Here is a 13,042-nt window from a genome sequence, read left to right on the forward strand (position 1 = left end):
ACCACCAGGTTAGTAAAATATTTTTATTTATTATTTTTTTTTGTTTTTGCAGATGTTATTTTTCATGAGTATGTTAATTTATATATATATATATATTTTTAGTTATTATTAATTTATATTGTATTTGATGTAAAGTTATTATTTTTCATGAACTTCTTATATTTTAAATTATAAGTATACTTTATTTTAGTTAAAATTATTAAATTAGAATTGTGAAGTTATAATTATTAATTAGTTAGATTATTAGTTATATTTGTAAAGTTAGAATTGTAAATTATAATTGATTAAATTAGAATTGTGAAGTTATAATTATTAATTAGTTAGATTATTAGTTATATTTGTAAAGTTAGAATTGTAAATTATAATTGATTAATTTATATTGAATTTGATGTATTTTAATGAATTGTGTGATGCATATTGGTATTGAGTTCAAGGGTTTTCGAATCCGATCAATATTGTTCTATTTTAAAAAGTTCATGTTTTAAGCGTTATGTTGATCAAATTTTGTTAGATTTAAGTTTAAATGAGAGACCCTTAGTTTTGTCCATAATCGACGCCTATACTCTCCTCTAGGTCTTTTATATTTTTATTTCACTTACAATATAGACAACAGTTCTGTTAATAATAGTTGTCTATAGTTGTGTTATATAGATTACGACTGTTTGACTGTCATCTATAATTCAAAACTTTAGAGGATGTGCTTATAGACACCATTGCCTAAGGACTTAAAAAATCGTTGTCTAAAAATATTTTTGCATTAGTGAAGATAATATATGCATATTCTTTATATTTTATTTAAATAAATTTAATAGATATTATCTTTAGAGATTATTTATTTATTGATAGTGGAACTTGATCTAATAGTAATGTAAATTCATGTATATAGTAACACAACTTTTACAAGGAGTAGACATAATCGATAATCGATTATAAGGCAATACATGCATATTGTTTATATTTTATTTAAATAATTTTAATGAGCATTATATATATATAAATTGTACTTCACGAAAGAAAAATTATATTTATCACAAATATATTTAAATTTCGGTTAAATATATTTTTTTCTTTTACTATAATGTGAAATTGATTTTTATCCTTATTCCAAACTTTAGATCTCCTGTGTATTTGTAGTAAAGAAACTATTAAAATGGGTTCTTACCAATATTTTTTTTAAGTATCAAACAAATTTTCAGTGTTGACGAAATAATAATATTATAATATCCATGTAAGTCATAAGTTACCATGAAATATTTTAACATCCATTATAGTTCATAAAGGAAATCTATCTACCACGTAAAAAAAACAAAGTAACAACGATTCATTTCAATAGTTTCCTTATTATAAATACACAGAAAGTCTAAAGTTTAGATTAGGAACAAAATCAATTTCGCGTGAAAATACAAAGATGAAAAACATATTTAATCTTTAATAATATTATTTATATCACTATATACTTATTGTTTTACTTCTTTTTATTTATGTAACAAGACTTTATTTCACATAATTTATTTGGTGAAATGAACATTTACATCTTGTTTTATTTTTTATATGTTTGAATTTAATTTACTAATCTCATTTTTTATTACACTTTTATTTTTTAATAATTTGTATGCAAAAAAAATAAAATATTAACATCATGTAATTACTTATATATATAGTTATAATATAAAAAATTAAATAATTTAAAAAAAATGATTTTCATTATGTAAATTATTTTTTAAAAAAAATAATCATGTTTCAATTTTAATCTGTACTCATTTGTTTTTATCCTATCAACAATTAAACATTCATTTTTTTTATAATTTATTTATTTTCATCAAATTTAATAAAACTGTAAATAAAATGTTGGTTTTGTTGTAATGTAAATGTATATAAGGAATGAACAAATTACCTAAGATTTTGGGGTATTTATGATTGGAGGCTTGAAAGATGGATAACACCTAATTCTACACGATAAAAACAGCATCCTAGTGGAGACTTTTTGCCCCTTAACTCTTCTCTATATATTGTGGTCCAACTTTTGATTCTCTCTCTCTTTTTCTTTATTTGTTCTTGACAGCTAACTAGCTTTTATTTTCTGGGGTGCAGGTCAATTTTGGGCTATGTTTTAGTGTGGTCGTGGCGTTTAAATTTGCGTTTCTAACACAACAAATTCAAAAGGATTAACTGTAAAGTGCATGAAAGAGCTAAGCAAGTAATGGCGTCCTTGTTAAGCATGAAGGTTGGAAAGCTGACACTGACTACTGTTCACCTTTTAAATTGTCTTTTCATCATGAATGGCTCTTGCATTTCTACATCATTTTGTTGATCAAGGAGGAAAAATGCTAAAAGTTTTTGTCAATTCACTCTTTTTGATGTAGCCTTTGGGGAAATTAAGAGATACATCAAGTTGTAGGCCCAGTTGAAGAAATTGGAAGTTCTCTGCATATTAGGCAAAAATAAGATAAGAGTATTGAGGATAACAACTTTAGTTTACCATTGCATTTGATTATTAACATTTAGTTTTATAGAAAGTTGTGATGGGATTATGGGGTGGCTAACTTTTGTGTTAATGGGATGATAGAATTCTCACTCAAATCTCAATTAGCAAAAAATATGTTGTTGAAGGAAAATTCATTTTTTCATGCTTCAACATACTAAAATGATGGATAATTCGATAGTGAATAGTTTAATAATATATTAAGAATTGAGTTTTGAGTTTAATTCAATTTTATGACACTATCAACTTATATAAGATGTAGTTTTTATTCACTTCTGTGCCATAAAATGTTTCTATCTCTAGTTATGTATAATCTCCAATATCAAACTATTTCTATTCCTTTTGCTGTCAAACACACTTCGGATAAAAATTACTTACAAAGGATTTGAGGTTGCAAACAATTTTCAAACTAAGAACACTTGTTAGAATTTCTCCTTTCACTGTTTCTTTTGATTTTTTTTTCAACTTAGTATTCATTCAGATACAGAACCAGGCTAACAGAACCTTTGATGTGATTGCTGATAAATTCGCTCTATAATGCCGAAAAGAGCGACGGTCTCACGCTAAGCAATTTCCTTTGAGAGCATATCCAGAAGCTTATAGTGATGGTTTTTGTAGGATAGCTCCATTAGAAACATGTTTGGAAACACTAGTTTCCGGTTAATAACATTTTTTTTTTCTCAATTTCTTTTTTCAGAAAGTTACATGAAAAAAAAAAAGACGAGTTTTGTTCTAAACACTAAGGAATCCATAAAAATATTTAACTTTCTAGTGAAGGACGAGTGAATTTGATTTCAGACTTTTTATAGCTTAGTTCAAAAGTTAGTAATTTTGAAGCAGCATAGTTTCTGTTATCTCAACTTAGCCAAATTTTGTGTTCTTTTAACAAATAGAAAAGAAATAAACCTAAAAGATGATGAATGAGTGAACACATTATGTTAACAAATTGTTGCTATATCTTCTCAAACAAGACCAGTAGTTACAGAGAACTCCTGGTATCATTTTCTTGGATGCAAAAGTCTGACCATTTTTAAGGTATGAAAAGTTGTAAACCACAATTTGATTTCTTGGTTTCTTTTATGACCCTTTTATTGTTTTCTTGTGATATCATATTTTCAGCTCTTTACGGGCTACCATGCTTTTAATGTTCTCTTTCAATATTAGTATGGTAAGTCAGAACTTCACTCGGAAGGAGAGAAAGAGTGAGTGAATATACAAAATATTTCTAATAATACAAAATATTATGGATCTATACAAGGTAGATGATGAATGTGATTAGCAAATATTGTATCAACGGGCTTCTAACAAGGTAATGGTTATTTCATTTGTGGAACTTTTTTGCTGCTTACTTGTGGAGGAGTCCCCTTCACCTGAATATTTTCCAAAGAATCCTGGCTGTTTTGGCTCAGGCAATTCAACTTCACTCACTAACATTAAGAGCACACAAGACATTCCAGGCCTATCATCTGGATTCTGTTGAACACACAAGAGACTAACATGAATGCAATGCAATATCTGTGATTGAAAAAGGGAGTTTTCTATGCTTTTATCAACCAGTTCTAGTGGTCTTCCTTTTTTCCAGAGATCCCATGCCTGAAAGACATTAAAATTGCTTGTCATAAAGGATACACACCTGTTTCAAGCATGCGTGTGAGTTTACAATTTGTCTCAAATTACTTACATGGCCTATGAGATTTTGGCTGTGGTTCTGATTATAATATCCTCTGCTTCTCTTCCCAGATATAATCTCCATCAATAAAACTCCAAAGCTGAAAACATCAGATTTCACTGAAAATAGCCCATCAGTTGCATATTCTGGTGCCATGTAGCCACTGCAGAACACATTTTTAAATGAAAACTGTTAATTCATTACTTGAATTGAAACTCTTAACATTTATTCTGATGCCTTGAATCTCTTAACTAGGATAAAACAGATGTCATGAATTCATCTTGACTGGAAGAACATGTATTCACTTACTAAGTACCAACTATTCTCCTAGTGTTTCCTTCTTTCTGATCTCCACCAAATATTCTAGCCATGCCAAAATCTGAAATTTTGGGGTTTAACTCATTATCAAGTAAAACATTACTTGCTTTGAGATCTCTATGAATAATCCTTAGCCTGGAATCCTGATGAAGGTAGAGAAGGCCCTTAGTAATTCCACACATAATGTTGAAGCGCTTTGACCAGTCTAGTAACTCACTTTTTTCCTGATCTGCCAGATTTCCATCAGAAAACAAAATCAATTTCATTATCATGAGATTAATCTTAACTTCTTGAATATACAATTCCTTCCTTGGATCCATACCAAAAATAAATGAGTTCAGGCTACCATTTATCATGTACTCATAAACCAACATTTTTTCCTCTCCTTCAAGGCAACATCCAAGAAGCTTTACAAGATTGCGGTGTTGAAGTTTTGCAATCAATTTTACTTCGTTCTTGAATTCGGTCAATCCTTGTCCTGAGCTTTCTGAAAGCCTCTTCACAGCAATTTCCAGCCCATCTGCTAGAGTTCCCTGAAAAATTAAATTTTCAAATGATCATGTCATAGAATTGTTCATTTTATTTCCCAATTCTTAATGTCATAATAATCTGGAAGCAAATTACCCTGTATACAGATCCAAAACCACCTTCTCCAATTTTGTTCTTGATTGTAAAGTTGTTAGTGGCTTTGGCTATAGTTGACAAGTCAAAAACTGGTAGGTCCATATCAGCCTCTTGGATTCCACTGTTTTGATATGATCTGATACTGAAGTCTGATCTCTCTGACAAAGTATAAGTGGGTGGTTTTAGATTGTGACTACTGACAAGCATTGCAACAAATGTCTTTCAATTATTGGAAGAATTGCAATTTCATCTTTTTCATACAAAGAAAAAAAATCCTATATCCTACGAGTTACTCCAAAGCTGGATGCAAAGAAATAACACAGGAAATGAGAGACCTGGTAACTCCAACTGCATGCAAAGAATTAGGAAAGTATGCACAGAAAAAAGTGTTTCAATTTTAATCAAGTTAATTTTGAGACAACAAAAGTAAAAGTTCATTTTGATTTACCTTTCCCAACATTTTAGCCAGACAAAATTATTTAAAAAAAGGTCTGCGTATAAGAAGATGTGTCAATTGGTTGCAATCATAAATAGCCACCTAATCCTCCAGTCGAGGAAGGAATCAGAGCAATTGTCTTCCATGACTTCTCAACATCCATATGTCAATTTTTCCTGCTATTTCAAACGGAATTCCATAAACTTCTCATTTAGCACGCAGCTACTGACCAATGAAGGTAACCAAATTGGCAATAGTGGAACTTGAACGTAAGTTTTTTAACCATGTAACATGGATACTGAAACGGATATGAACACTTCGACATGTATAATCTTTAAAACATAAATCTTTAAAACATAAAACATGAGAATACGAATCTATATATTATGTAATTATTAATTATATAAATCGACAATTAAGATTTATGTGAAAAAGTTAATCAAATATAATAAAATAAAAAACGAATCTATTTCATCTATCTAAAATCTAAAAAGTGAAAAAAAAAATATAATTCATTTAAGGCTTTTCATCCCTTTCTTAATCATCTTCATTGGAAAAGACACCTTAGTTTAAATTCATTTAAAGAAAAATGAACAACTTTAAAAGATTTCGCATGATATGATAAAGAGATTAAATAAAAACATTCCCAATAATACATATATAATATGAATATTCCTGATTACATATAAGATTTGTTCATTGTTTCTATAATCACAATAGAAATTTATATCATAAATTAAAAAATCACTGTATTTGTTCTTTTTAAAATTGTGTTGAAACAGTATTAAAATTGTCATAGATCCAAAAAAATATTCTTGGAATTGAATATTTCACTGATACTAATTGTATAAGTCACATATTAGTGTCCGGTATGTGTCAGACACAGGACATATCATGTTTGCTTTTGTTGTGGATCACAGTATGGCTGGGAAATACTATATATGTGCATATATCTAATACAATACTACAACATTAGTAAGCAATTCAGTTCAGATAGTGTTTTTTCCCTCATGAGAAGAGGAACAGAAAGGTGAATTTTACCTTTCACATTGGCGCGTGATTTCTTTCTATAGCACAAGCCAAGTACTATTAGAATACCAGAAACTGTGGCCACGGCCAAAGAAGCTGTTACTGCCACCAAAACTCCTCCCTTCTTGTGGCTCTCACTGGTGTGCTCTAATTGAATTTTATCACAAATTTACAGAAGGTGGCATAAGTATTTCCAGATGAAAATGTAGCCTAGCTAAGAATTTTCTGAAGGACTAAAAGGTGGCAAAGTTTATAGTTCCTACCTAATTCTGAAGCATCCATTCGAACATATAGATCCTGGCCTCCATCTGAAAACTGTCTAACATCAATTAGATCACCAAACCACATGGCACAACCAGTTCCTTCACTGATATCTGAATTTGCATAAGCCATACAAGAACAGTTATCCAAGCACTTGGCTCTGCATTCCTCTAGCCCAATTGTCTGATCCAGCCAAGTATGTGTAGTGTCAGGCGTTTTCATCTCAGGCAATTTGATAAATCCATCCATGTGCTTGTTCTCACAGCTTAATTCCTTATTACGGACACATCCATGAGACCAATCCATTGAGCTCCATGCTTGAGGGGACTTAGGCTTGAACCCTTTCAAACATTGGCACACAGGTGAATCTGATATAACACAATTTGCATTAGCTCCACAAAGGGAATAACTGTCACATAAGTCCAATGGCACTGAAGTGTACACCTCCCATATTTGCGTTGATTCAATCCATACGTACCGCCTACGAACGTAGCTTGTTCCATTCAGCACCAACCTTGAGATCACAGAGGAGTTCTTAAGGCTATATGTGTAGTAAACTTCAGCTTCGTTGAAAACAAACCTGAAGTCATAAATGGGGTTGGCCTTAACATGTGGTGAACCACTTGAATGCAAGCCATTCCATGGTCCACTTCGGTAGAACTTTTGGTTGCCCTTCATCATGTATGCTTCAGGATAGGTGTGGAGCACCATACCAAAAGAGAAGTCACTAGGAGATGGATCATCAGGACTCTTCCAAGCTGTTAGCTTCCTATTGATACCAGTTCTCAAGTCCCAACCAAACTTCATTTCTGGTAAGAAAGTGTCAGTGGGGTAGTCAAAACTCTGCCACAAGTAGGCCTCAATGTTTGCATCTTTCTCGTCTCTTACCACTAGATTGCCAGAATCTAAGAGAAGGGCTACTGGACTTTCTGCTTTTCTCAAAGAGGTTGTAGACCAAACAACTTTGCCATTCTGTGTGAGGACAAGGTTCCCAGTGCTGGTGTTCATTCTCAACATGCCAGATGAATCATTGATAGGACTTAGCCTGTTTGCTACCCAAACCACAGTTTGAATAGGAATTTTCCCGTACCAAATCCCCAGGTAACGTTTCTGGGAATTTCCTGGGGTGAAGAATCCAAGTTCAAATGTTCCATCTTTGGAGACCAAGGTGGTGTTATTAACATCATCACTAAGGGACAGGTCTTGAGAAATGGAATCAAGTGCTAAGGAAATTTCACAAAGATAGACAAGTATATGATAGCATAGAAAAATGATTCTCATAAAAGACATAAGGTTCTTCATGTTGTAACTTCTCAAGAATTATGCACTTCAGCTACATAAATATATAGTGATTGATAAATTGCTTAGGCTTTTGCAATGACGTTCTAGTTCTATACAAACATGTTATTGGCACCCTATCCAATAGTATTGTAGGAAATGTGAACACATGAATGACCATGATGCTTCACTGTATCTGGTTGAAAAATGTTACTTGTTTATGTGATGTCATATTATAAATAAATAAGTGAAAAGATTAATTCAGTAAATAATTGCGACTTTGTTGTGGAGAAAGAATATATTATGTTACTTTTATAGTGAAAATCAGAAAGTGGTGGTTTGTTGGGGGTGGTTGTGAAAAATTATAGAAGTAGTAAATGGTAGACTTGAACAAACTGGTGCAGTTTCTTTGAAACAACTTTGAACACTAACAGGCACAGTATTGGAGAGAAGAAGAGTAAGAAATTGTGAATGAACAATTTGCAAAGGGCAGTTTCAGATGAAACATTGCTTTAAGCAAAGTCTAGAAACTTGAGACTCCTAAAGTCAAAGTCTCTCCTGAATTGGTCCATAAGAAAATGGCTATGTATCTCAAAGAGAAGACTTTTCTTGTGTGGCCCAAAACTTTGGCAAAAGAAATATCTCTATCTGTAATTGTTTAAATTCTGTGCCTCTGTCTCACATATTTGTTTTCCATATACAAATCATTATCAATCAATTATTTTTATATTTTTTTAATACATGGAGAAAAGAAAAATAAAATAAAATAAAAAATAATTTTCTGTAAAACATTTTTAATCGAAAAAGAAAATTCTAAGGCTAAATAAATAAAAAGAGGAAGGGACGACGCTATATTGTTTTGTCTATTTTATTATTATTTAAAAGTTAAACGTGATAAAGTTACGAAACAGTATTTTTTTTATGTAAACATTAAAAATGTATTTAAAAATTAAAAAGAATTTACTTAGCTTTAAAATTGATTTTACAATTAAAACTAGAGTAGAATGTACTAACCGTACACAACTTTGTTATACTATCATCTGATTATAAAATAATAATATTGTGGACCTATGTAGCACCGACACAACACAGACACTGATACGACACGAACACGAAAATACATAAGATTTTTAAAATGTAGGACACGGGGATACAAATTTATATATTATATAATTATGAATTATATAAATTGACAATAAAGATTTATGTGTACAAATATGTTCTAGATTATTTGTTTGGAGCAGAAATATGTTTTTCATGACTGATTTACAAGGATTTGTTTTTTCTTTTTATAATCATAATAACAATTTATACAATAAAGTTTGATTTTTTGAAAATTAATGTATTTTTCCTTTTTAAAATTATGTTAGAATTGTACCGACCCGTCCTCGGGTGTTGACCAAAGTCAACACTTGGTAGGACCCATCAGAGGCGCAGTGAGGTGAGAAGGGGGGTCGACCAGGCCTCGGGCGTTGACTGGCCTCGGGCATTGACTGGGTTTGGACCAAGAAGTGCTTACAGTTGGGTGGTGCCACCCCCCGATACCCACGGGTGGGAGTGACCGTGGAGAGGGCGGCACGAGTAGGAGGCGGCACAATAGGGGCGTGGAGGCCTCGGGCCTCGGTACCCCGAAAGATTAATAATAGAAGAGAGAGGTGGTTTCCAAGCCACACCCCCAGTACCAGCAGGGAGAGGCCCAACTTGCGGAGTATCTGTGCATGAGGCGTGGGAACGCGGTAGTACGCACCACCGTTAGAGAACCACTGGGACAGATACGACCCATGAGAGGGCCACGTCCCAAGGGGTACTCTACATGCATGGTACGTGAGGAGGGCAGAAATACTCCCAGGGCGAGTGACTAGAAGCTGGGGCGCATGAGTTGGCACCCATGTAGTCACCCCCCGCGCCAGATGCACTTCGAGAAGGGAGACTTACACGTTGGGATTTCCCTAAGTTGGGTTACAGCGTCGTAAGGCCACCCGCGCAGAGTTACGCTTAAGTCAGAAGGAGACACGTGGCAGAAACACTGAAAAGGTATATAAGTTCTCGTTGTCAGTAGGTTAAGGGAGGTTTTCACATTTTCAGTCATTTGGACCTTTTAGACTTTGAGTCATTTTACGCTTACTCACTGTACGCACGAGTGACTTGAGAATGAGAGAGAAAACAATTAGAATTCAGTTACGCACCTTCTGAACATGGTGTTTGTGGTGTTCTGATACGGAGGTGCACGGTGTTTCCTGCCAGTACTGACTTGAGCGTCGGAGAGCAAACGACCGCGAGGGCGCCCTTTGTTCTCTCTGTTTCAGGTATTCATGGCGGCGAAGGGTGGAGATTTGGAACGAAGACGAAGGAGTCCTTGATACGCAGCTTGAAGCTACGCATGAAGAACAATCTGGTCAATCGGCAGGAACATTTGGCGCCCACCGTGGGGTCTGATCTAAAACAGTAGTCCCGCCACAAGAAGTTCGAGTTTCAGTAGCGACAGCGAAGTTCGTGGAAGTTTTCCAAGATTCTTGCAAGATTCACCGATAATCTTCAAGATTCGTTCAGTTCCGCCGCAAGAAGTTCGAGTTTCAGTAGCAACAACGAGGTTCGTGGAGGTTTTTCAAGATTCTTGCAAAATTCACCGCAAATCTTCAAGATTCGCTCAGTTCCACCGAAGAAAGTTCCAAGATTCACAGTAACAGTTCAAGATTCTCCAAGAAACCGTGAAGAATGAGGACTACGAGGCAGAGTTCAACAACACACGCAGAGAGTGATGGCATGACCTTGCAACAGGTCATGGAGGTGATACAAGGCCTTCAAGAGGCGATGGCGGCGTCGAAGGTGGGGCAAGAACGCATTCAGTTGGATCTTGCGGCGTCGCAGGCGAGAAACAAACAGTTGTGTCGTGCGAACGAAGAGTTGCGCCGTGGGTTGCGGTGTCGCTAGTGTTTCACACCACCTAGGGAGTTTCCTATGCCTTTCTCGCAGTCCATCATGGAGGCAGTGATCCCACACACGTTCGTAAGTCCGAAGGTGACGTTCACGGGGATGGAGGATCCAGAGGCGCACCTCACTGCGTTCCACACGCAAATGATGCTTGTCGGCGGTTCTGACACCGTGAGGTGCAAGTTATTCATGAGCACGCTGACTGATTCATTAGCCTTCCAGCTGGTCACGTGACCTCCTTTGCGCAGCTTTCACAGTTGTTCAGGGAACAGTATATCGTGAACCGGGCTCCCCCGCCGGTGTCGTATGACCTCTTCGACTTGAAGCACTACCAGGGGGAGACGTTGAAGGAGTACATCAACCATTTTGGGGCGCAGGTGGTGAAGGTTGGCACCACGGAAGAGCCAATGATCGTGTATGCGTTCAGGAAGGGGATCTGCCTTGGGCCATTCTGCAAGTCGCTCATCAGGAATCGCCCCAGAACTTTCGCAGAAATCAGGCGTCGCGCGGTGGAGCACATCGCAACGGAAGGTGAGGTGTGTGAGAAGCGTGCAAGTGTCGCACCCGCACGCCCTAGAGCACAGTCGCGCGCACAGCCCGCGGGGGTGAATGACGCCGCGACAGGGAGGAAAGGTCAAGAGAGGAAGCTCCCCTACGAGGCGAGGAAGCCCTTGGCCAGGGGGCGCTCAGGGGAGAACAGGCCAGTCAGGCACGACTTTGTGGTGGTGTTGAAGGACCTCATCGCTGTGCCCAACATCGCAGATAGGCTGAGAGTCCCCACGAAAACAGACAAGGTGTTGGGACCACACAAGGACGCGTGGTGCGAGTTCCATCAGGCGTTCAGGCATTCGATTACCAACTGCCTAACTTTGGGCTATCAGTTGGACGAGCTAGTGAAGAGCGGGTTCTTGAAAGATTATCTGGCGGGGTCATCCGCAGCTACGGCCTTGGCGGTACCAGTAGAGGATCAGGCCCATGAGATGCGTATCCATGGGGAGGTTCACACCATTTATGGTGGTTTTTCAGGCGGAGGATGCACTGCCTCTCAGCGCAAGAGGTACGTGCGGTCAGTGAACTCGGTGGCTAAGCAGGGGGCGAATGACTCGCTGGACATCGACCTTGCGTTCACGAGGGCTGATCTTCACGACGTCGTCCCCCACGATAACGACTCTGTGGTGATTTCAGTCATAACCGCAGGGAGGAGGGTGCACCGCGTGCTCGTGGACCAGGGCAGCTCTACGGACGTAATGTTTTGGTCCACGCTCAATAAGTTGCAGTTGTCCCCTGATCTGCTGAGGCTATATACAGGGTGCTTGTATGGTTTGGCAGGGGACCAACTGGATGTGCGCGACTATTTAGAGCTGTGGACGACTTTCATGGATAGTACGGCGTCGTGCACTGAGAACATAAGGTATCTAGTTGTGAACGCCAATTCGGCGTACAACATTCTGCTGAGGAGGCCAACCTTGAACAAATTGAGGGGGGTGTCGTCTACACGGCACATGAAGCTGAAACTGCCTGATCTCAGTGGCAGAGTGATCGTGATAAAGTCTGATCAGAAATAAGCGAAGAAGTGCTATGAAAATAGCCTGAAAACAAAGAGAGGCGTGTTCATGGTGGTGGAGCGCCCACCCAACGCGGAAACGCCCACGGGTGAGAGAGCTCGTGGAGGAGACGCCCACGGAAGAGGCGCGGGGGAACGGGTTGTAAGAAAAGATGGCTTTAAACTAGAGGGGGGTGAATTGTTTAAAGAGAGTTTTCGCAAACTTTTCAAAACTAGAATGAATTTATCTCAGGAAACAATTGATTCAGAAATTCAGTTCGCCAAAACAGTAAGCAACTTGACCAGCTCAGAAGTTTCATCTTCAAGATTAACTTTAAAATAGAGTAGAAATTTAGATATCAAAACAGCATATGGATAATGATAATCACCTAACCTCATGGCTTTTTGCATGTGTTCTTTGATGATATGGATCCAATTGATTTTGATTTTCTTGGTGATGCAGAAGATATA

At 36.7% G+C, this 13,042-nt stretch overlaps 2 protein-coding genes and 1 long non-coding RNA gene across 3 annotated transcripts; 2 read left to right on the top strand and 1 right to left on the bottom strand.

The window, feature by feature from the left end:
- The first annotated feature begins 2,048 nt into the window (after positions 1–2,048).
- LOC137834465 (uncharacterized) lies at positions 2,049–2,693 on the top strand. Its single transcript, XR_011084890.1, has 2 exons — positions 2,049–2,224; positions 2,364–2,693. It is a non-coding gene; the product is annotated as an uncharacterized lncRNA (long non-coding RNA).
- Positions 2,694–3,672: 979 nt separating this feature from the next.
- LOC137835341 (G-type lectin S-receptor-like serine/threonine-protein kinase At4g27290) lies at positions 3,673–8,581 on the bottom strand. Its single transcript, XM_068643814.1, has 7 exons — positions 6,822–8,581; positions 6,571–6,705; positions 5,094–5,251; positions 4,792–5,002; positions 4,461–4,698; positions 4,164–4,314; positions 3,673–4,075 (listed from the first exon to the last, which is right to left on the bottom strand). The coding sequence occupies exons 1-7, from the start codon at positions 8,119–8,121 to the stop codon at positions 3,773–3,775; spliced, it is 2,496 nt and encodes an 831-aa protein (XP_068499915.1). The 5' UTR covers positions 8,122–8,581; the 3' UTR covers positions 3,673–3,772.
- Positions 8,582–11,130: 2,549 nt separating this feature from the next.
- On the top strand, positions 11,131–12,593 carry LOC137834191 (uncharacterized). The gene is made up of 2 exons (XM_068642253.1): positions 11,131–11,199; positions 11,277–12,593. The coding sequence occupies exons 1-2, from the start codon at positions 11,131–11,133 to the stop codon at positions 12,591–12,593; spliced, it is 1,386 nt and encodes a 461-aa protein (XP_068498354.1).
- The last annotated feature ends 449 nt before the right edge of the window (positions 12,594–13,042 follow it).

Source organism: Phaseolus vulgaris, chromosome 5, assembly GCF_000499845.2.
Source record: "Phaseolus vulgaris cultivar G19833 chromosome 5, P. vulgaris v2.0, whole genome shotgun sequence".
Classification (NCBI taxonomy): Eukaryota; Viridiplantae; Streptophyta; class Magnoliopsida; order Fabales; family Fabaceae; genus Phaseolus; species Phaseolus vulgaris.